Here is a 23,388-nt window from a genome sequence, read left to right on the forward strand (position 1 = left end):
AAAAGGTAGAATTTTTGAAGATAAGATTCTTCTAAAAAAGCTTCCCAATGCTTGAGTAGAAACTATCGGTAGAGGTATCAAGGGAGGGGAGACTAGGTGACCACTAAACTCCTTCAGACTCTTAAAATTAGGATTCTTTTCTCAAAGGGGAAGAATGTCAGTGCAGAGATCCCTTCATCTTTAGCTAAAGAATTGAACTGTGCTGCTCAAAATAAAGATCAGTTGGAGGTAGGATGTCCAAGACTGAAGGTAAAGGACTAGTGCAAACTGAAAGTGATGGGGAAACCGACCTACTTATGGAAGCTATGTAGTGTTCTTCACAGGCTGCTGTTGACTGAAATTCCTATCCTCAAATTACTCTAGACTGAAGCTGCTTCCTTTCAGTGAAGAGCCTCTCCTCCCAGGATTCTGGAAAGCACACCTGACTCCAAACCAAGGACTTGGATGCCCTGTGTCGAGTGCTGCTGCTGCTTTTACCAGTATCTCTTACCCTTCCTCTTAGAAGAAGTAGAGCTGCTGCCCCCCATGATTCTATCACTCCAAACATATCCCCAGGTTCAGGACCACCATGGCCAGGTCCTCCACTTGTAGTCCACTTGATTCTCATATTCATTGCCTTATTTTCCTCATTCTCCACCCGTAGTAAAAGCCAAAGACACACATAAAAATGAGATTTTCCTCTTTACTCTCATCCTTACACGTCCATAGACTTCTTCATGTGGAGAGGCTGAGCCTTTCAAACACAAAGTGTTCTCTGTTGAAGATGTTATAATGATGGGAGAGGGCAGTTGCAGCAGCTTCTAACCAAGTGTCTACAACACATGTACTACTGTTTCCTACCTGTCACCTCTGCAAAAAATGCAGCTCTGAGCCCAGTTCTGTGAGCATGGTGTCAGAGCCCTCCAAAGTCCTGAGAAATCGATACCAGGGATCCAAATGTCAGACACCAATTTGAAGCAATACCTGGATACCAAGACTCAGAGTGAGGTTATGGATTTGGGGGGGCTGATAGCTTTGCTGATCCTGCCACACTGGCAGGGGCTGAAGTCCAGAAATGGTGTGTAGCTGTAGTCATTCTTGTTCACCACAGCTCTTATTTCACAGTTTTTTCCCTTGGCTTCTTCTGTTTCTTCTGTTCCTCATATTCAAGTATTTTCTGTTGGAAATAGCCTGTGGGTTCAGATACGGGTGTTAGAGGCATCTGATCTGATCAGGCAGACTATAATGAGCTCAGGAATAAGGATCAGAAATACCCTGTCTGCTCCCCATACTCCCATCTCTGCCGGGATGTCTCTGGCCTCACAGGCTTCTGGAGATCCAAACATTCAGTTCTGTCCAAAAAGGAGCCCATAAACAGAGGATAGATACTTAGCAGGAATTAGCTCTAGACTGAAACAAAGGAAAGGGCTCAGTCCTGTTGGCTAATGAGTAAACCAACTTCCACAAAATGGCAGCCCATTAGACATTTTCGTAGGTTTCGGGTTATGTCATTTCAACTCCACTAATAAAAGTCTGCCTACACCTATTTTGTGGGTTTCTAAAGAGAAGTATTCTTTCTTTCCCCTCCTCTTTATTCTAGAGGTAACCTTCTATGGGCTTAGACTGATGGGGACTGTCACTACCTGCAGGAGGATTCTTGCTTTTCTCAGCTTCCTGGATGAAAAGTGAGAAGAGCTGTGTCTTCACAAACTTCTTCACAAATCGGCGGTTGGTCTTGGAGGTCACAGCCTTACAGAAGGATCGTTCTTGGAAGTGGCCTTGCCCATTTGCCTCCCGCTTGATATAGGAAGCATAGTGACCCACAGTCTTGACAAAGAACTGTACAAAAGGGCCTGAAACATGCTCGTTGATTTGTTCTGCAGCTGCAGGAGATATAAAGGCCATCTCAGAGGGTAGCAGAAGGATGAAATTACCCAAACTCACCTCCAAGAATGGCTTTCATGCAGGCTGAAAGCTCCTGTGGAAAGCCGTGGGGTAGGGTTCATAACTGACTGAAATGGCAATCTGGGTATGGGTTCTCTGCCATTACTTAGGAAGAATACAATCCCAAATTCAGACTTGCCCCAGGTTCTAGGCCTCTAGGGCTGGTTCTAGGACTTCTGAGTGAGTTCATTTTAGTTCTGGAAGGGAATGATTGAGAATCACTCCCTTGCACTCCCTGGAGAGACCCAAAATAAGAGTAAGGACTTACTCTTTAACTCATTGATCCCCTGACCGAGAGAGTCTAAGATGCCATCCTGAAGCTTCGGTGGCAGGATGTCTTTTTCATCACCAACCTAGAAGAGGACGGAGCTCCAAGGTCAAGCAGGAAGGAAGTGTGGAGTGAAGCGGGTTGGCAGAAAAGCATAAGGAGGGTGTGAATTCTACACCCCTACTCCACCCACAAATAATCAGCCACATGGGACAGAAACAACACAAGCTGTTTCTTGGCCTTTAGTTTGACTCTAGACATTAGCAAGGAATCCTCTCCACCCCGGTGGTACTTGGTTTTTATCCCTTGCTTAAAAGGCACTATCACTGATTGTCTTATAGTGAAGTCATCTGTGTTTATATGTCCATGGGCTCCTTGAGAGAGATGCGGTCTTTTTAGCACAGATTCTCGCTCAACAAAGAACTTAATGTTTGTTTAAATAAGTGGAAACTAGAATGGTAGACCTGCAGGGGATCTGAACCCAGACACTTACCGACATTAAGAAGGTTCCTTCACAAAGATTGACCAGCAGGACCTGAAATAAACATAGACTGGCTTTCTCTGGTCCCCTTTCTTCATAGACCTCTAGAGGATTTACCGTCTTGATTTCTGCCTGTGGCTGTATCTCAGCCCAGGTAGCAACAAAATCAATATCTTCAGTTCTCATTTCCTGTCTAGCATTCTCCTTTCTCACCATTCCCCTCTGGAAATCTCAGTTCCCTTCCTGAGGAAAGGGTGTGGGTGTTTGTAGGAAGGGAGTAGGAGAAAGAGCTAAGGTAGAAGGGAAATACAAGATGGAGAAATCACAGCCAGTCACTCCCTTAATAAAACATTGCAGAAATTGCTTCTACCTGGAGCATTTAGTAGATTGCTCACATAAGTGCTTTACACATTTGATCTCAAGCAACAGTCTTGTGAGGCAGATACCATCTCCATTTTGAAGATGAGGAAACAGACCCAAAGAAGCTGCCCGAGGTCATACTATACTGCTAATAAGAGAACCAATTTTTTTCCAAGCCTAGACTGATATTCTTGAGATGACATTCCTCTCTCTATGATTCCCCTTCAACTCCCTGCTCTCTAGAACAGAGACCAACATCTTTTTATTTTTTTTCATGCTTGCAACAACTTATGTACAATTTTCTATTAGAAAAACTCCCACCAGGCATAGTGGCTCACTCCTGTAATCCCAGCACTTTGGGAGGCCGGGGCGGGTGGATCACGAGGTCAGGAGATCAAGACCATCCTGGCTAACACGGTGAAACCCCATCTCTACTAAAAATACAAAAAATTAGCCGGGCGTAATGGCGGGCGCCTGTAGTCCCAGCTACTCTGGCGGCTGAGGCAGGAGAATGGCATGAACCCGGGAGGCAGAACTTGCAGTAAGCAGAGATTGCACCACTGCACTCCAGCCTAGGTGACAGAGCGAGACTCCATCTCAAAAAAAAAAGAAAAAGAAAAACTCCCTCACAGCTTTGGGCCTTCCAGCAGGAAACAGCAAAGGAAAGAAATGAGCCCAGGGTCAACAGGAAGAGGAAAGGAAAGGAAGTGAGGAGACCATGTGTCTACAGTCCTCAGGTAAGATAAGCACAGGGCTGGAACTGCCCAGGGAGCCTTCAGTCTAGACCAGAGATTACAAATAGGCACCCTGCTGGCTGATTCCAACCAGCAGATCTGTTTCTTTGATCCTTACAGTATTTTTAAATAATTGATTTGGTTTCCAATATTTAAACTGGACTATCTCACATAAAATTTGGATTTGGGGCTTTTCCTGAAAAGTCAGGAGATCTAACACTGGGTCCACATTTCTAAAGGACAACACTGAGATGGAACTGAGTAGCAGTTGCCTGCTTTAGGCAGGGAATGTTCCCACCAGTTTACTGTAATTTCCCAAATCATGTGTTGGTCATTTAAATGCCTGCTAGGCCTCTCTTCCATTTGTGACCCTTGGTCTTGACAATAGAGAGAATGATCCCTCCATTGTCCCTTCTTCCAAATACAAGGAAAGAGAGTGGAAAGTATGCCAAAAAATAGAGCATGCACTGTAATTATCTGTCGTCAGGGGAGAAAAGTTGAACTAGTCCAGGCCTGAAACCACTTGTATACATAGGCTCAGATGCCTTCATGGAGGGAAGACTGTTCCTTTGAGGGATTGGGAGGAAAGTGTGTGTATAAATAATTTGTTTTTCAAGATTGTTCCCAGAACTCTTTCCAGTATTTGGGCATATTATTGTCTGTGGAGTAATCCCTTACCAAAAGCCAGAGTCTGACTGGCCATCAGGAGAGGAGCCACAGCTTCCAGGGAGCTGGAGCTGCAGAGTCAGGAAGTTTCATAACTTCTGGGGTTGGGACATTTAAATGTTTATTGCTAAACATGGGGCTAATACTCTGTCCCAGTTAGTCACAAAGCTAAGGCTGGTTCAAAGGGCATGTGTACTCAGCAGTCCTAAGGAAGGATGAGGGGCCAGTGGAGCAAAGAAAGGAAACATAGCCTTCTTCTTTACTTCCCAGCAATAGTTTCTATAGGAGGGGATTTGGTTTTGTCTGTGCTAGGTTCCACTGTTGTCTGTGTGGCCTTGGATAAGTCTCTGGAGCTCAGTAATCTCTTGGAATGAGTCAATGGTTATGGCCAGGGCAGATATTCCCAAGTCCCTCTTCTGGCTTAAGATATAACAACATAGCTATCTTTTGAAAGTCCCTACTGACCACTCTAAAGCACATGCTTTGAGTTATTTTTCCAACAGTGGGGATAGATTTATGCTTTTAATGCCCATTTTCACAACTGAGTCCTCTGGTTTGTCTGGGGCACTGCCAAGATGTAAGAAGCTAACAAAATGAAAAACGATTCAGACCTGTATCCTCATTAACCCATTTAGCTCTGAGCTACTCAGAAAGATGACTTGCTGCATTCTTAAGACTCACAGTTTGCCAGAGGGCCACGTTAGCTCACTTCCAAGGAATTCAAATACATTCCAATGGGGTGTGTGTTGTATAGACCAGCTGTGTCATCCATTTGGATGAGATGGGACACCCCGAAGACTGTTCATCAGGGTCAGCTGGCATGGAACAGTCTGATCACCCTTGAATAAGCTATCCGCTGCGCCTTATGCCTAAAGGGAAATCCTTCAGAAGGGAGCCTGCGTTTATTGAGCATCAACTGTGTGTTGGGTGCCAGGTTAGGAGCTCTATGCAGGTGGTTTCCCCCAGAATCCTTAGGAAGTGACCACTGTTATCCCCATTTTAGAGATGAGAAAGCTCAGGCTTAAAGAGGTAAGGTAACTTGCCCCTAATCACACAGCTGTAAGCAGCAGAGCTGGGATCTGAATCCCAGTCTACCTGGCTCCAAATCATGCACTCTTCTTGCCACATCATACCTCTTCCATAGGGCTGTCCATGACCTCCTGCTGGAAGCGCATTTGTACTCCAACCATGAAGGGGGTGGGGCAGCAGACGGTGGCCAGAAGGCTCTCAGGGACAACAGGGATGTAGGTGTGCGCCCAGCTGAAGGGGTAGAGCAGCGCGGCAGCAGCATGGATGCACTGAGATAGGGTGCTGGGACAGAGCACAGAGGATGAGAGTCAGGAGGCCCCTGCACCTCCATGCTACACACCTGTCATCGCCCACCACCAACAGCAGCTACAGCAGTGCTGCCCGTGCCCATGGCAGAAAGGCAAGTCTGGGGGCCATGCTGGTCACAGAGCTTGAATGTACATTGCTGGGAGGGAGGGACAGAAACTAGAGAGGCCGAGGCTTCACTATCAAGAGGGGGACCTCGATTTGACCCTTCTTTTCCCAGTTAGTCTTCTCAACTTACTACTGGCCAAAAATAAAAGTGACTCCGAAGAGAAGAGAGAAGAAGAGTTGCTTTCATTCAAGGAGATAATTGATGGAGCCCCTATCCTGTGCTCACAGCTGTGAGCCTACCTCACAGATGTGGATACCAGGAAGAGCAAGACACTGACCCTGCTTTTAAGGAATTCGCAGTGTAGTTAAGAAACAAACAACTAAGTAAGCACTGGAGGCTCAGCCGAGAGGCAAAGCCTTTTTACCTTCCTATGTCTATCCAACTTCACCCCCAGCCTTTGCCCCCACACAGCCCCCTCTGGGCACTCAAGGGTGTTAAAGATTACCAGGTTGCTGCTTGAGTAGCTTGGGAAATTCCCAGGTTCTAAGAACCTCTGCCCAGCAATTCCTACACGGAAAGTCCCACAAAGGTGGCTCCTCAAGACTTTCCAGTGAAGCATTTCTCGTCACTCCTGCCCAAGTCACAACTTGGACCCTACTCCTCTCGCCACCACACACACAAAGTCCCACTCTCTGTCTTCTCATTTCTCCCCTGGCTTTCATGGCTCTTTCCTCCAGCCAAATTGCCTCAAAGTCAAGGCCAATAAAAGCACAGATGTGGGAATCCTTGTTTCAATTCTGGGTTTCAAGCTAGCACTTCCTGAATTAGCAAAATTGCGTCTCTGAGAGGCTAACTGACTGGAAGTCCCCTCCCTGGCTAAGCTTCAGGGACCTGAAAAACTCAGTGTGGGAAGGAAGTGGGGAGTGGTAGGATTTCCCTGAAGAAAGTAAACGTCTGAGAGGTAAATCCTGCCAACCTCCACTTTCCAAACACTGATCTGAGGAGGAAAGGCAGAATCCCAGCTCTAGCCACACAGGAACTTCTGGTTTCCATTCAGGGCTGGGAGTGAAAGAGCTGTTTCCAAAGCAAAATATGATGTCACTCCCTTCAAGGATTACCTACAACTAGTTCCTTTTTGGTTATCACCCATTTTTACAGAATCTTCAACACAGAGACTCCACTGGTTGCCCAAGTTTCCTTTCCTCTGAAACCCATGACATTCACCTGACCCTTTGACTTCTATTGAGTCCTCAACATCCTTTTCTTCCCTAAAAGATAAAAGCAGGGTTGTCAACCTAAAATCATTGGTTCTCTGCCTCCCCAGATATGAATAGAAGGTCCACCCCACCCCTACTGTTTTATGACTTTTTTCATTCTCCATTCTATTACGTCTCCCCATGTCCTTCTCAGATCTGAAGCCCCTAAGAGGTAGAGACTATGGCACAATAGTACCCTGCTTCCACTACACACAGGGATATACTCAACTGTGAGCTTAAGAATAGCAGCTAGCATTCAGCAATATGTGCTTGGCAGGGTGTTAGGTACCTAATGTGCATTATTTCATCTAATCCTCACCACAACCTTATGAGGTAATCACAATCATTATTTCCATTTTCAAGAAGTTAACAAACTAACTTAAGGGGAACCTCATAGCTAAAAGTAGAAGAACTGGATTTGGACCTCCTAAGTCTGCTGAATCCCTGTGCTTTCAACCACTATATAATTCTGCATCCCCTTCAGGTGAAGGGAAGTTTGTATTTCCCAATGCTTGGCATCTGGCAAACAGTTGACACAGAATAAATGTTTGTTGAATGAGTATCTACCTCCTGCCCTGTTCTCCACCCTCCCTCAGCCTTGCAAGGGCAGAATCATGTCTACATCCACCCTAACTGGTCCCACCTGAGCTGTCCCAGGAATACTTCCTGTCCTTCCCTTAGCTAAGTCAGGAGCATTCCTCAGGCCCAGGCAGCAGTCCTGTGTGGAGGAAGAGGCAGTTTGGGTGGTTCAAAACAGCTGTTTCTCTTGGTTTAAAGAACAAGGAGCTAGAAACAGGAGGGTGGGCACATGGGCCCTACAGCCCATTTTCCTTGGATAACCTCCAGTCTGTTCCCTTGAACTCAGGGATGCTGGGCAGTTCAGGTGAGCAGTTCAGGGGCTGGGCCCACCTGAGACCTTCCGCCAGGAAGATGATTTTTCTCTCCAGCACAGCAGAGGCAAAGATCTGAAGTATCTGTTCAAAACTGAGACAGTGCAATAGAGAACTAAAATCCACATGTTCTAGGTGGGAGTCCAGGGGCCGTGTCAGTGAAATGAACTGTGGGGAAACCAGAGAGAGAGAAGGTGTCACTACACTGCAAGATCGTGCAGACCCCGGAGTGCTGGGCCTCTACCAGCCTCTATTCCTTCCCCAAGAAGTGAATCTGACCCTGTCTCTCTTTCCCCTGCTAATTGGCTGGAGGACAGCAGTGATGTGATCTCGAGTATGGCCCATAACGTCCCGCACCCTCCCTCACTCGCCTCCCTGAGCACACACCCCTCTCACTGCGCTTCAGCACATGGGCTTCTGTTCCTTGAGCAATTCTATCTTTTCTGCCTGCAGCCTTCACTGTGGGGGCCCTCCTCCTGCACTGCTCTGCTCCCTTCATTCTTACCTTCTTTCAGGTCACAGAGGCCCCCCCTTGGCCATGTGATACTTTCCCATCTTCTTCTTATGTAGCACCATGTGTTTTTTTTTTCCTTTCATCCCAGTTACATAATTTCTAATTCAACATGCACTGGTGTGTTTATTTAACATCTGTCTTCCCCAGATGACCAAAAGGTCAGGGACCACATTCATTTTGGTCACTACTGTATTCCCAGAAAATGGTATAGTTTGGCACACAGCAAGCATTCAGTACTAATTTTTCTAGAAAGTGAAAGTTTCTAGCCTCTCCCCTTATTTTCCTGTGGGGAAGCCAAGTTTAAAGGGGCACAGAGACTATTCAGAGTTCCAGGGGTCAGGACTGGAATTCTTAGAACAGTGTTCTACCTGCTGCCTCAGTGTGCTTGGTGCCTTAAAACAACAGCATTCCCCCAGGCATGGGTGGAGACTCGGGGGTGGGGATGGATGATAAGAAATGGACAGATGGAGGCTGTAAGGTAGAGACAGGACAAACAAAGGAGAGTGGAGTGGGGGTGGGGGCAACTGGCAGTCTGGGGGCTGAGGGAAAAGCCCTTTATAGCACCAGAAGCCTCAACTTACATGGTTTGTTTATTATAAATAAAAGTCTTGGTGGCTTGAGCAGTAACTAGGTGCTTGTGGGTATCAAGTTAGAAGGATCAGGAAATTTGGGCTTGATTTCAACTTTGTTCATTCTAACCAAGTCCTAGTCCCCATCTGGCTCAGTTTCTCTGTACTTTAACCTGGTTAATGGAAGAACAGTGGTAAGAGGTGCCACAGATGCCTACCCTCTCCAGCTAGGGACGGTCTCACCCATTTTGCTAACCCACCTCAGTGCCTGAGTCGGGGATGAAGCTCTTGAGAGTGACAGTCTTCCCAGGAGCAGGGAAGGCCGCCTCTCGGAGGCCCTGCATGAACGGGTAGATGACAGCCATGGAGATCTGATGTCTCTTCTCCACTTCATCCAGGATCTGCAGAAAAAGAACCACGGGAGGCACAGCTCAAAGGGACACTATCGGGCAGGTGGCAGAGACTCTACATGCCCCTGAGCATCATAATGTTCCCATACTGGTTCAGCTGGTCCTCATGTATCTTCTAGGGCCCTCCACGAACTGGTCTCTCCCTCCCTGGCAGAGGCTGGGCTCATGCTAAATAATCTGCAGTTTATTTCCCATGTAAGACCTGCTTTTTTCCAGCTTCCTTTTTATTATCTCTCTACCAATCCACATTCTTCCCCTCTCCTAACACCAACACAAAAGCACCTCCCTGGGAAGTCATCCCAGAGTAAACTCACCACCCATGATGGTACCATGTCCACTCATGCTGGTTGCAGCAGGAGGCTAGAAGCCTAAGCCTCTTGGTACCACTCTGTCCTCCAACTCCCACTATAGATTCCCGGGGTCAGAGACTGCCTCCATCCCTAGGAACACTGCACAAAGGAATTCTTTACCCAAGCAAAGACTGACAGAGTTTCCTCCCTTCCTCCTCCAAAGGTCCTGCTGGGGTCAGAGCATAATGAAGTCCTTTCTGGTCACCAATGGATGGCATAGCCCCCATGGATTCTGCGCAAATCCTGACTCAGATGCACTGGCACTCAAATTAGCTCCAGCAGAAGTCCTGGGGACCTCAACTGTTCTTCTACCCTTGAAGGAGTCAGAATGGGTCTTATAACTCCTTCATATTTGTTTAGTGCTCTGCCTTTTATAACGAGTCTTCCCATATATCACCTCATTTATACCTCACACCACCCAGTGAGATAGGAAGGTGAGATTATTATATCCATTTGACAGATGAGGAAATTGAAACTCGGGGAAGAAGTTTCTTCCCCTGGTCCTACTTCAACTACTTTCTTACCTGGCTAGAGCGGGAACAGTAGCTGTCTCTGCAAGGAGTCCAGTCCCCTAGATTCAATTTCCACTTTTCCCTTAAGTCAAGTGCATGCCCCTTTGCCTCAGTTTTCCCAAGTGTACTTTAAAGCTGATTCTGGCTATGGGAGAAGAGCTCCACTAAGGACTTAGGTTGCACAGGCAGGGTTGGCAGCCAGAGAGAGCCTGGAAGATGGGCAGGACAAACAGGCCCTGAGGAATCCTGTTCCATCCCTACCTTGGAGAACAAGCCGAAGCAGCCGATGCAGCTGATGATGCAGTACACTTTGGGAAGGCGAGGGCCAGGGCCGGCAGGCTGGGGAGGGACAGAGAGGCTTCTTCAGTGCTGCAGCCTCCCCAAGGGTTTCTCCCAACTGGTATGAAGGAGCACAAGGCTGAGGGCTGGGGAGGGGGAATTTATGGGGAATGGTGGGTGCAGCAGGGAGGTCAGAGTGGCCACCCCCTGGTGAGAAATCCCAAAAGAAGAAATCCTTGAGGGTACTGAGTGAGTTGGTGGGCAAGTGCTGCCGCCTTCAGTGCCAACACAATCTGGGGTCAGCAAAGAGGGGAAGCAAGTGTGCCTTAGAGATGAAGAAATGGCTAAGGAGGAAAGCACTGTGAAGGTGACTTGGGGAATCCTCCTGAGACTTGAGATTTGAAACTAATTGTCCAAATCCCAGCCTCTGCTCTGGGAGGCTCCAGGGTCCAAGGTAAGCAGGCCTGGGTAGAGCAGCAGGGAGAGGAGTCAGTTGGAGCCTCTCACAAAGAGGAAAGTTATCAAAAGCCGGGGAGAGCACAGACCAGAGCCTGACCAGCAGGGGGAGAAGGGGCATCAGGTCCTCGTGCTTGTGGGGCTGCAGAGGGAGCACTAGCATAGCAGAAGGTCCTGGGCTGTGCTTTCTCTACAACTGGTGCTGCCAACAAGCCTGGACTTTTACAGCTAAGGCTTGAGCAAGCCCAGCCATGGAGCTGAGCAGACTGCAGAAAGGAAGGGGCAGTTCTGAGCTGCACAGACCAAGAGGCGCCTGCAGTATCCAATCTTTCTGCTCCCATCCACATTGGTCAGAACGAAGGAGAAGGTCTCCCTAAGAAAGAGCAGACAAGGCTTGATTTGCATTGCTCACTGGATTCTAAAACAGGAAAGTGGTCAGGATTAGAGGGTGGAGAGGAGGGCAAAGCGGAACTGCTGATTAATCATAGGAGTAAGGGCTCACTGGTGTCGAGCCCTAAACACATCATCTCATCTAATTGTCAAAACAACTCTTTGAGGCAGGTTCAGTTATTATCCCCACTTTAAAGATGAAGGAACTAAGGCCAGAGGGTGCTTCTTCTTCAAGGTCACTCAACTCATAAATAGTGAAGTCAAAGCTCAAGCAGTCGAATTCCAGGGCTCGTGCTAGAAGGGTCTTTGCTACATCGCCTTCTTAGAGGCTAACTGCTTTCTGCTAAGTCCAGCTTGGGCCAGTAGCAGAATTAAAAGCAGTAACTATTGCTTCTAAGACAGGTGGGAGAATCTGGCTCTTTGGACAGAAGTGACTGATCAAACTGATAGCTAATATCCTTGGCCTTGAGGGACCCCAGGCCGGATGTTTTCAAATGAATCGATTACACTCCTGGGCTGAAAATCAACAAATGACAACAGTGAGGGAGGCTACAGGAGCCACAGAACTCACACATGTTCCTTCTCTCCAAATCCAATACCCTTGCTCAAGGCTGAGCAATTACCTGGGATACTCGGTGAGTGATGCCCACTCATTCCCGTCTGGGAAGCAGAACAAGGGGATAGCTTTGAGTAGCCGCTCCTCCTCCTCCTGCTGACCCCGAAGCAGGTTCTCCCGCTACAAGGAAAAGGAAAAGACAAGTGAATGTGAAGCTGGGGGCAGAGGTAGGAGGAGAGGGCTTCAGAGCTGGTGGGTTTCCTTTGAGGCTCTAAAGCAGTCTAGGGATAAGCTTCTCCACTAGCATAGGGGTGAAGGGTGCCTTTGCCCATCACTCTGCACAGTTTGCATTCTGGATCTGGTTGGAACAACTCCAAAGCTGAAACAGCCCCTCCTCAGTCAACTCGACATAAGCTTGACTTCGACCTCAGTATTGAGGATCTACATAGAAAGGGGACAGGGCCATGTTGAATATAGAAAGGCCCTGAAATGACCCAGGCCTCTGAGAGGACAACATCAGAGAGGCACCACATCAGAGAAGAGAAGCGGCCAGCTCAGTTGGCACACCTCCTAATGAGAAGGGTTAATGAGGATTCCCACCCCTCTACCTGGTGCAGGATCAGACAAGAAAGAGTCTGATGCTTGGGCTCGGACAGAGGGCTGTGCCTGCCTACCAGTTACATGACTGCCCCACTCTTTCCTTCCCACACATCCCAGAGAGGGGATTTATTCTAGGAGGTCTGGCAGAAGGTAAGCTTCTCTACAGAGAAGGGTGACTGAAAATGGGATTTGGAAGACCTATGAGGTCCCCTAAAAGGCAAAATATCTAGCCTAGTTTCCCTGCTAGGAAGCCTAGGTCAGTCCCTCACAAAGAAGTTAGACCTAGATCCTGTGGGTGATAACAGAGGACTGGGGCTGTGCTAAGAAGGAAATGGAGAGCAGCGAGCTCAGAGCTCAGGGCAGCTCCAGGCTCAAGCCCTGGTAGGGTGGGGAGAAGGAGGTAGAACCCCCACCCCTACCACCTTCCAAACACCCTAGTCCTCTGACTGGCCCTGCCCCTCCTTCAGTCCTTACCTTGGGAAATTGGTAGGTGATTATAGGCTCGTAATCATCCTGTGAACGCTTTTTTTTGAGAGAAACCACAAGAAGGTATTCAAAGAAGTGCTGCCCCCCAGCAAAGTTGGGCAAAGAGTGCTCCTGGGCCCTTTCTGGTTCCTTTAAAGCTTCCCCCGAATTGTCCTGGGGCGGTCCTGAAACCAAGACACCGGAGCCCATTTAGTATAACCTCATTGATCCATTCCTGGAGTGGAGTCTGTGAGAATCTGGGTGACCTCCACACCTCAAGGCCGCCTTGCCAATGCTGAGATACCTGGATACTGGCCAGCACCACCAGTCACTCAGGATCAGGGCCAAATGGGCAGTTTCCACACCTGCCCTGGTAGACTTGAAACCATGGGGAACCAAGCAGAGGAAAGAAAACACTGACGCAGAAGCCACGGAAATGTGCTGGAGAGGCTGCATGGAGGCCAAGGCCCCAGGGTGCCACAGACACTGCCTAACCTGTAGGGTGCTTCTGGCAATCCTGGAACAATATGGCCTGAGAGTTTAGGTCATACTAAGTGAATAAGAACAGGCACAAAGGGCATGTGACTGTGACCACACTAGCCCCACAGAGGGCATGACCGGTTCTTAAAAACCAGCGGAGGAAGCCTCCTGGCCCAGTCACATGGGGAACCATGTGGAGGCCGAGATATAAAAGTAAGAGGAGGAAGGAGTATTTCAAAGAAGAAACAGTCCCGCCTAAGAGGGTCACCCTAAAAACAAGGAAGTGGGCAGTCCAGTCCTGACCTGCTCGACGTCGGAAGAGCCTGAACACCCGGCCTACCACTTGTCCTTCCATCTCTGGGCCTTCAGGACAGAGTGCACTCCCCTCTCCCCTAACACAGACAGACTGGTGACAGAAAGCCTGAGAAAGGGGCTGCTTCAGCCTCCAGCCACAACTCCGTGAAGCCAAGCCACGCGCTGTCTTCCAGAGAGGGGAGAGAAGTTTCCATCCTGTGCACCCAGTAGTTGAGCAAGAAGGATGTGACGGGACCCAGGAAGGCAGCAGCAGCCAGCACCAACAGAGTCAGCATCCTGGCACTGCAGTGCAGATCTCAGCTCCTCCCAAGGGCCTCAGGGTGTGGCGAGAGAAAAGGTCAAGAGCAAACACCTCTGGCTGAAAGAAGCCAGAAAGGTCTGGCTACTTCTGGGCTAAGGATTTTGAATCTGGGCTGCAGATTGTGCAGAGAATTTATTTACAATCTTAGAACAGTGGACAACAGTGGATAGCGTCAGACTGTGGGCAGTGGAAACTGTCTGGTCTCAGGATAGGGATCCTATATCTCCATCACTTAGATTGTTGACCTTTCACTTCTCAACTTGGTCAATGGAAGTCAAAAACCCCAGCAGGGCCACCTGCTGAATTCTAGAACTTCCAGGACATCCCAACCTAGAGCACATGCCCAAACACTCTCTGCAGCAGGGATGCCACTGTCCTCTCCTGATTGAGATAAATAGACTTGGCCTAATAATTATCCAAATAGATTAATTCTTACAACAAAAGAGTTATGGAAGTCAATATCCAATAGCCTCCTTTCCTGACGGTGCAGTGAAGAGCAAAACCCATCTCTAAGCCCAGAGTTCGTGATATTTGGGAAATAGCTACAATGGTGAATTTCACCTGATGCAGTTCTGTCACTGGCACTTGTTCCAGGGTTCCAGCAGAGTCCCTCTTCTCAAATAGGAAGCACTAGCTCAGGAGACTGTCCCCAGCTCAAGATAGGGGACTGACTGCACCAGCAGCCTGAGGGTGATTGTGTGGCAGTGGAAAGCATCCGGGTGATCTCCACCCAACCCCCACGCCTGCTCAGCCTTCCTCTGGATCAGGCCAGGTCAGCCGTACTGCCCAAGCTACAGGCAGAGCTGCTAGCCCACTGCTGTGTCTGGAGACTAGGTAAGAGAGAAGGAATAGCAAAAAATCACCTTGGATTCTCACAGAAACCCCTGAATGAGTAAATGCAGAGAAAGCTTTTGCCAGGAAGCTGCCTCAAAGGGAAAGCAGGGGGCAAAAGGGGTTGGCGCCAGTGTTTGCCACTCCTACTAAGAATAAGCAGCCTTCTGGAAGAGAGTGGGGTGCTAGGATAGGGAAAACAGCTGCTTTGCCTCTAAGAGCTCTAGACCTGGCTTCTGTGGGACTAGTAAAAGCCAGGACTCATGGATGGCCAAACTCATTTACAGTAAAGAAAGGTGTTCAAATGCTGTAATGGGTGAGAAGAGCAAACCAGAACACTTGGAGCTGGCACCACACCTTACTTGCAAGCTGCACAGACTTGTTGCACAAGCCTTACCACCTGTCTAAGGAACAAGCATCTTCCTGAAACAGATGGGGACACTGAGGCATAAAGTAATTCAAAGGCTATTAAAATTGGCAGGATTTGTTGGGAATGGGGATTAGGAAAGCTCCACATCCATGCTCCTGCCTTCTGGATGCATTTGACATCAAATATCCCACAGAGGTTTTCAAAGGACATTGAGAAACAGAATCTTGTCACTGACATTTCCAGATTCTAACGAAATGATGCCTTTCCCTAAATCCTTTGGGCTGCATTTTCAGATCATTCTCTTCTGCTTTATCAGGAAAGCCAAGAGAATAGCAAAATTAAGAAACCATTGACAAAAGAAAGTAATTAGACTTTTGGGATGAGGCCCAAGAAATGCAGCAAAAGACTGTTTTCTCCCCTCTTTCAAAAGGGGTTATCCACAGGAGAGAAAAGCATAAGAGAAAACTAACCTCCATCAAACTCATGTTTCATATAAGGTATCTCATTTAACCTCCAGTGCCCTAGAAAGGAATTATTATCCTGAGTTTTAGTTGAGGAGGGAGTCGCCTTTTCTAGGGAAGTCAGGAATCTGGTTACACTTGTTCCTCCACCAGAAAGCCTCTCCCACAGACACCTGACTGAAGTCCCAGATCTGTCCAGAATATAGGTGAGGGGACCTTCTGGAACCTTAATCTGGGAAGCTGGCCCGTCCCTTCCAGCTCAGGTGCTCTCAAGCCAGGACCACCACCACATCACTCCTTGTCACCAGGATACACACACACACACACACACACACTCCCTCCTAATACGCAACTGTCCTGGGGCCAGAAAGGCAAAGAGGAAGGGGGAGAATCCCCAGACAGGTGGAGGATGGTATGGAAGATGAACAGGACACATGCTCCTGGCCAGAAAAGTATTAGGCCTCAGTTCTTACACTTCCTCAGTATCAGGAAGCTCCTTCAGGCACAATCAGGAAGTGCCTGGTGTTGGGGCAGGGGTGGGTGGGAACAACTGGAATGTCTCCTCTGGGCTGCAGGGGGCAGACCCCTTCCATTCACACAGATGTCCCAGGGTCTGGGAAGACCAGGACAGACCAGGCCAGTGCTCTCCAGAGAAGAGAGAATGTTAGCCTCATCCTGCCTTCTGCTCTCACCACTGCATGGTCCCAGGCCTCTGCCCCAAACTGTGGTTTCTGACCTCTCCCTGATGGTGCAGCTGGAATGGCCAGATATTGGAGATCTGTGTCTAGAGAGGACACTGCAAAAGGAGAAGGGGCAGGGTGTGGCAGGAGGAATGGCAACAGGATGAAGAACAGAACACTCGTAGAGGTCACTGCAGTTCAAAGAAGGGCGCACTGACCTCACTCCCTAAGGTCTTCCCAGCTCTGGGGCTTGGGCTAAGAGAGGGGCTGACTTGGCCTCCTTGGTGTGCCAATGTTGGAAAGGGCAGGCTGTCTGGGAATGGCCCCTGCTCACTTTCTAATCCACTCTTTGCTCCTCAGACGGTAGGACCTCTAGGCAAAGTATCTAAGGGTCATGGCTGCTCAGCCATAGGACTGGCTAGTGGTAAGCCACACAAATATTTGCCGAAGGAATGAATAAATGAATGAATTTCTAACTGCTCTCCTTCCAACCCCAGGGCTCTGCTAAGAAAGAAAAGAAGCTGCTGCTTTAAATTAGCAGTTGACTTCTAATTTAATCCCCATAATCCTGGACGGGGGAATTATGTCCATTTCACTGTTGCGGGGCTGAGGGAAAGGGCGACACGCTGGAAAGCAGCAGCTGTGCAGGTTCTACCGCCGCTCCGCTGGAGGCCACACTCTGAAGGGCACCTGGCCGCAGGTGGGCGGGGGTGGTAACGTCATCGAGGAGACCTGTGTTTGTGGCCGGTGGCTATCTGCGGGGCAGGGGCAGGGGCGCTGGCTCCGAGGAACTGGGCAAAGGCCACGGAGGAGTCCCAGGGCGGCGAGATGGGGTGGGGCGGCGGGCACGCCGGGAGCTGAGGCAGTGCCTCTGGGAGGGCACCACAACCGGGGCGCTTTCAGGCACACTGCGGTTGCACCACAAGCTTCCTGGATGGAAGGACACGTGGCCCCGGGGCCCCACAACGGTTTCCTGTGTCCCGCCGCCTCCCCCTCGCCCCCGCAGGCCTGGCCTAGCCGTCGTGTCCCGCTCCCGCCCCCACCTGACCCTCTTCCCCTCTCCCCGCGCTCCCTCCCGCTCACCTGCCCCCGCGCAGCCTCCTGAGTCCCCCTCCAACTGCTCCCGGATCTCGACGCCCCGTGCCGCCCTCCCCCGGGCCCCAGCCGCCGGCTCCCCGGTACCCACGCCGTCCCCGCGCGCTCTCCCCGGCCGGCACTAACCCCCATGGCCGCGCTTCAGTCTCAGGCTGGCTCGAAGGCGGCGGCCGAGCCCATCCATGGCCCTTCGAGTGCCCGGCGCCCGCTCCCAGCTCCGCGCCGGCCCCGCCCCCCTATCCTTGACCTCCTCGGGTCCGACACTTTCACTTTCACGCGGGGGGAGGCCTAGGGGACAGGTTCGGGGCGGCGCGGCGCACCTTCCGGGCTCCGGCCCAACCCCCGGCCTCACCTGGGCGGGCCCGCTCTGCCCTCGCCCTGGGCAGGGCGGCGTGGGGTGGCAGAGGGCGCTCGACGCGCGTCCGGGACTGGGCGGCGCCACCTCGTTCCCACCCTCCGTGGGGCTCCCAGGGAGGCTTGACTTAGCGAACCCCCTACAGTCCGCAAAAGCGCGTGTCCTGGCTGAAATCACCGCCTTCCAGGTGGCTCCAAACGAATCCCAAAAGAGACAGAGTTTTCAGTCCTCACACCTCTCAATCCCTCCACCTCTCCCTTTGCCACTGCTTTAGCCCCTCGACCATCTCCAGGTCTCTTGCCCTACTTGTCCTCTCACTCTTGCGGTTCCTCAGGAGGAACTGGAGATGCGGATTAGGGAGCTGACCCTGCCTTCCATTCAAACTTGGCCTTGAACAGACCAGCAAAATGGGGGTAACCCCTCCCATTCCACAGAAATGTGAAAGTTCAGGAATATAGAAAACTTTTTGTAGGTTGTTACATAATACAAATTCAAGGAACGATTATTGTCATAATTGTTGCAGCAGTCCCCTCTCCCCTTCTAATCCTGAGTTTCAATGCAGCCTTTCCGCTCCTCCCTTTTCACATCTTCATTAACTTGCAAATATGTCCAGGCTTTAAACTTCAGGTATCAACCATGACATTGTGGGTCTGCTAAGCCCACTTCCTGCTGGAAGATTTGCCCTAGTTCCCCGCTTCCTCTCAGAACATTTTCTGTAGGGCTGGGAAGTGCAGAGTCCATCTGGGGTTGCCTTGTTTACAAGGTTTTAGGGTCCGTTTCAGGAGAGGTAGGCAGAAGGAAGAAGGTACTCTGGCAGAAATACATCTGGAATCTGTGGGCCTGACTCCCAGACCTGCAGCCCTCTTTCCTCTCCTCAGGCATGGCCTCCAGGTGACTCTCCAGTCACCACGGGTGAGCCAGAATTGGTTATCCAGCCCTAGTATTAACTGTCTAGTCTTAGCCCAGAGGTTCTAAAAGTTGACTTTACTCTGGCCGTATGCAATTTTGCACTTAATTACAGTCTGTTGCTGTTCCCTATTCTTTGTGTATTCCCTTCCCTTCCTCAAGTACCTTTTGTGGCCTGAATCCATGTCTTACGCATCTCTGTGTAAGAACAGTCGTTGTTCATGATAAACTTGTCCAATTGATTGGATATTATTGTGCCTTAACTTCCCCAGTCTATTTTGTGGTGTTCTCAACCAAACTAACTCCCTTTCTTTAAAAACAGATGAAGAAAACTGTGTACATGTGCACCAAAAAGATAAGTACAAGAATGTTCAAGGGGGTCTTATTGAAACAGACTCACACTGGAAATAACCTCAAATGTCTATTCATAGTAAAGTGAGTGAATCGCAGTATATTCATGTAATGAAGTACTACATAGCAGTAAAAATAAACAACAGCTGCATGCAATAACATGGCTACATTGCACAAACATCATGTTGAGAAAAGGAAGTCAGACACAGAAGAGTACATTATGTAAGGGTCCATTTATATAAAGTTTAAAACAGGTGAAATTAATCTATGGTATGAGAGGTCAGGATGGTGTTACCTTTAGGGACGAAGGAGGAAATAATGACTGGGAGAATACCATAGCGTTTCTGTCTAGAATGCTGGTCATGTCCTATTTCTTAACCAGGTGGTAGATACCTAGATGTATTCGCAATGTGATCGTTCTTTGCAGTGAACACTTAAGCACTTCTCTGTATGTATATGATACTTTAAAAAGATTTTTAAAGTGTTTGTTAGGATGTTAGGGTGACATTAATGAAGGTAATGAAACAGGAAGAAGCTAGTTGAGAATAAAATTAGAAATTATTGGGATAGGAGGAAGTGGAGCTAACTAAGTATAATCTGCATTTTTGAGAAGTGTGGATAATAATAGGAACAAGTTAATAGATCCATAGAGGAAAATTGGGGTTTAAAGTGATGGGTTAAGATGGGAAAGATGAGAGCATATTACGGGTATAGCAATGAGAACTAGCAAGGGTAGACATTTAAAGTATAAGAAAGAGGGTGTGCAGATGGAACAGAGTCTGAGAGAAGAGGGAGGAGGGGGCAATTAGAAGCTTAGGTAGAAGTTTGGCTTTAAACGGGAAAAGGAAACTTTTTTTTTTTTTGAGACAGAGTTTCATTCTTTTTGCCCAGGCTGGAGTGCAATGGCGCGATCTCGGCTCACTGCAACCTCCACCTCCTGGGTTCAAGCGATTCTCCTGCCTCAGCCTCCTGAGTAGTTGGGCTTACAGGCAAGCGCCACCACACCCGGATACTTCTGTATTTTTAGTAGAGACAGGGTGTCGCCATGTTGGTCAGGCTTGTCTCAAACTCCTGACCTCAGGTGATCCGCCCGCCTCGGCCTCCCGAAGTGCTGAGATTACAGGCATGAGCCACCGCGCCTGGTTGGGAAAATGAAACTTTATCTGAGGGAAAAAATGAAAATGGCTATAGATGTTGATAAATGTATAGATAAGGTAGCAAGAAGTTAAAGGATACCACAGGAGGCCTCAGTTTCTGTTAAGACAAAAGGTTATTTTTCTTCTTGTAGCTGCCATCTTCCACTGTCCCCTAGGTCATTCTCCTAGTCTGGCTGTAGAGTGGAAGTGAATGACCCTAGCCTCCCTTTTTTGAAGGTCTTGAAAGGAAGCACACTAACATTCAAGGACGCAGTCAGTATGACATAACAGAATGAGCCTGGGCGTCCGACACAGACGAACTTGGACCTGAGCCCACTCTTCCTCTTGCTTGCCCTGTAGCCTTGGGTTACGCATTGCACTGAGCCTCACTTTTCTGACATAATAAAATCACCTTGCAGGGCAGTTGTGAGGATTAGAAAGAATATATTTGTAATACAAATTCCAAACTTCATACATACCTTTAAGGCTTAAATCACTGTAGTCTCAGCTCCATTTCTTTTAATTGCAGAAAGTACTGTCTATTACCAGGCTTGTATCTCCAGGAATTTCTGAGAAGCCTCAAGAAACACACACTCCAAAGACCAATTCTGATATTCACTGGTCATTAGAGTCCATCATGGGAATTCAAACTACTACTTTCCCTTCCACAATTATACCCATTTATCTGAAGACATACTGCTATTGTTCTCCCCTGTGCCATTTTGTCCAACTTGGACAATGATTCTATCTTCAATTCCGTATAGAGATACCTGAGGTCAGAGGAGGTTTTGTTAAGACTTAGTCGAAGGTTTGTTAAGACTTTGTTTTATAAGAGAAGCACGTTATAAAAGGAAAACTTAAACATAAAATATCACCGCTTTTGGGATCTGCATGAGGGTCCTCTTTGGAGTACTTCTCTGCCTAACCCTAGAGCTGCCCCCATCTTGCAGGGATTAGCTAACCTGACTCCAGTGGGAATGCCCTTGAACCCAGCCCGTCTTAGTATTTGCATATTCCAGAATGATTGACAAGAGCAATGTTTATTACATTCATGGGGAAACCCTGTCTCATACTTAGAATCTAATCTCTTCTTTTGGCACAGAGACACCAGAACAACAACAAAAACAAAAGCAACCCATATTTCCCCAAGAATAGGCCCATCGATACAGAATGCCACCATCAATTGACCTGCACAATTCCTCTTCCTTTGAGATGAACAAAAGCTCAAGCTGTCTCAAACTATGTATACTGCAAGTCATCTGAAGTCTTGCCTTCTCATCTCCTATGAGAAATGAGTTGAATAACCTATATGTCTTCCAGAAACAAGCAATGATATCCAGGATTAGGAAAGAACATCTGAATATTAGAAACAAAGATAGCCTTTTCTGTTACCACAAAGAGTTCCTGGAGTTAAAAAGTTCTCAAATCTCTCTCTCTCCTAGAAAGGGTCTCTACTCTATGTTTGAGAGCCAAAAATCTCCTTGTATTCTCTTTCTTCCCGTTCTTCTAAAGTGCTAAGATTTCAATCCCAACATTTTGTGTGTGTTGATCCCTCTACTTGGAAAGTTCTTCCTCCCACTCCCCACTCTACTAACTTCTACTCATTCTTTGTATCTTGCTTAAACGACCTTTTCTGAAAAGACTTCTTTGACCACCTCCCCTTTCCATCTAAATCAGATCCTCCTGTTACAACCTCAGTCACACCATTTCCTTAGGAGCATTTATAGCCATTTGTAGTTACATATATGTATTTCTGAGATTATTTGTTCAACTACTGTCTCCCTTTCTAGAGTCGTCCCCAGAAGGCATGGGTCTTACCTCTTTCTCTTACTTCTGTGTCCCCATTGCCTAGCACAGTGCCAGGCATACATTAGATAAACAGTAAACATTTGTTGAGTGAATAAATTTATGAATTAATAGATGGGTAGTATGCAGAAAGCTTCTATCTCTAAGGAGACAGAAAATTAATTTAACCATTTTTTATTTTCTGGGTTCTACTCAGGACAAACACTTTGGGTACCTAAGACTCATTTCCCCCTTTACCCTTGCTGGATGTATGCATATATTTGCTCAGAGGTGTATCAGATGGTGGAATCTGATCATGGTAGTCCTGGTCTCCTTCCCCCAGGTTGATTCATGGTGGCCATGTGATCCAGGTGTGGCCAGTGGGAGGTAAGGAGGTGTCTAATCTAGTAAGGGAGGCAAGATGCAATCTCCTAGGGACTTTTGGATAGGATTCTCCAGAAGTGATGCTGTTTCCTTGCCTCTGGGCATCACTGGGTTTGGATATGATGACAGGAACTGGTGAGATGAAGCCAGCTAGTGTAGCAGAACAGGGACAACAGGCTCTCAGGATAATGGGGCAGGAGTCAGGGATGGTGTGTCAGGCCTGAAGCTGCCTTCACTCTGTACTGCTTGTTACCTGAGGTAATAACTCTCCTTATGTTTTAACGCAGTGAGCCTTCTAAATACATTTTACGTGGCATCTCAGTGCCATGTAATATATACACATGTAATACACAAATAAAAGTTTCACAAAACAATACCACTCCTACTATGTGCAAGGTATGCTCATATTTCTCCTTTTTCTTCCATTCTATTATTGTGCTTTTAAAAAAAATCCTTGTTTGAGGCACCTTAAAATTATTTCGCCCCCAAAATGTGTTGTGACCCACAGTTTAAAACATCTTTGGGTTTTCTGGTACTTTTTCTGCAGACTCTGGAGCCAGACTATCTGAGTTGGTGTCTCAGCTCTGCCAGTTACATCAGGCAAGTTTCTTAGCCTCTTTGTGGTTCAGTTTTTTCATATTTGATAGAATAAGAATGGCATCTACCTTACAGGGTTGTTTTAAGGAATAAATGAGCTAATACACCTAAAGCACTTGGAATGGGAAGCCATTGGCAGGTCTGAACACAAGATTTACATGATCCTACAAAGATGAGTAAGGCGTGGTCCTTGTTCTCACAGAGTTTGCATTCTTGCAGGAATAATATAATGCAGAGATACTGAGATTAAGATAAGCACAGGGTAGTTCAAGATCATG

General features: G+C 48.0%; 1 protein-coding gene across 3 annotated transcripts; it reads right to left on the reverse strand.

The window, feature by feature from the left end:
- Window positions 1-664: 664 nt before the first annotated feature.
- DENND2D (DENN domain containing 2D) lies at window positions 665-17,959 on the reverse strand. 3 transcript variants are annotated; one of them, XM_003892370.2, is made up of 12 exons: window positions 17,723-17,959; window positions 13,073-13,248; window positions 12,066-12,178; window positions 11,356-11,425; window positions 10,579-10,656; window positions 9,306-9,446; window positions 7,982-8,130; window positions 5,566-5,743; window positions 2,685-2,726; window positions 2,192-2,276; window positions 1,623-1,862; window positions 665-1,170 (listed from the first exon to the last, which is right to left on the reverse strand). In XM_003892370.2, exons 1-12 carry the CDS (start codon window positions 17,778-17,780, stop codon window positions 1,094-1,096), a joined length of 1,407 nt encoding a protein of 468 aa, XP_003892419.1. In that variant the 5' UTR covers window positions 17,781-17,959; the 3' UTR covers window positions 665-1,093. The 3 variants fall into 3 exon arrangements, with proteins under 3 accessions (XP_003892419.1, XP_003892418.1, XP_009213351.1); XM_003892369.5 differs by lacking the exon at window positions 17,723-17,959 and adding an exon at window positions 13,847-14,632; XM_009215087.2 differs by lacking the exon at window positions 13,073-13,248 and having other exon boundaries at window positions 17,723-17,743.
- Window positions 17,960-23,388: the final 5,429 nt, after the last annotated feature.

Source organism: Papio anubis, chromosome 1, assembly GCF_008728515.1.
Source record: "Papio anubis isolate 15944 chromosome 1, Panubis1.0, whole genome shotgun sequence".
Lineage (NCBI taxonomy): Eukaryota > Metazoa > Chordata > Mammalia > Primates > Cercopithecidae > Papio > Papio anubis.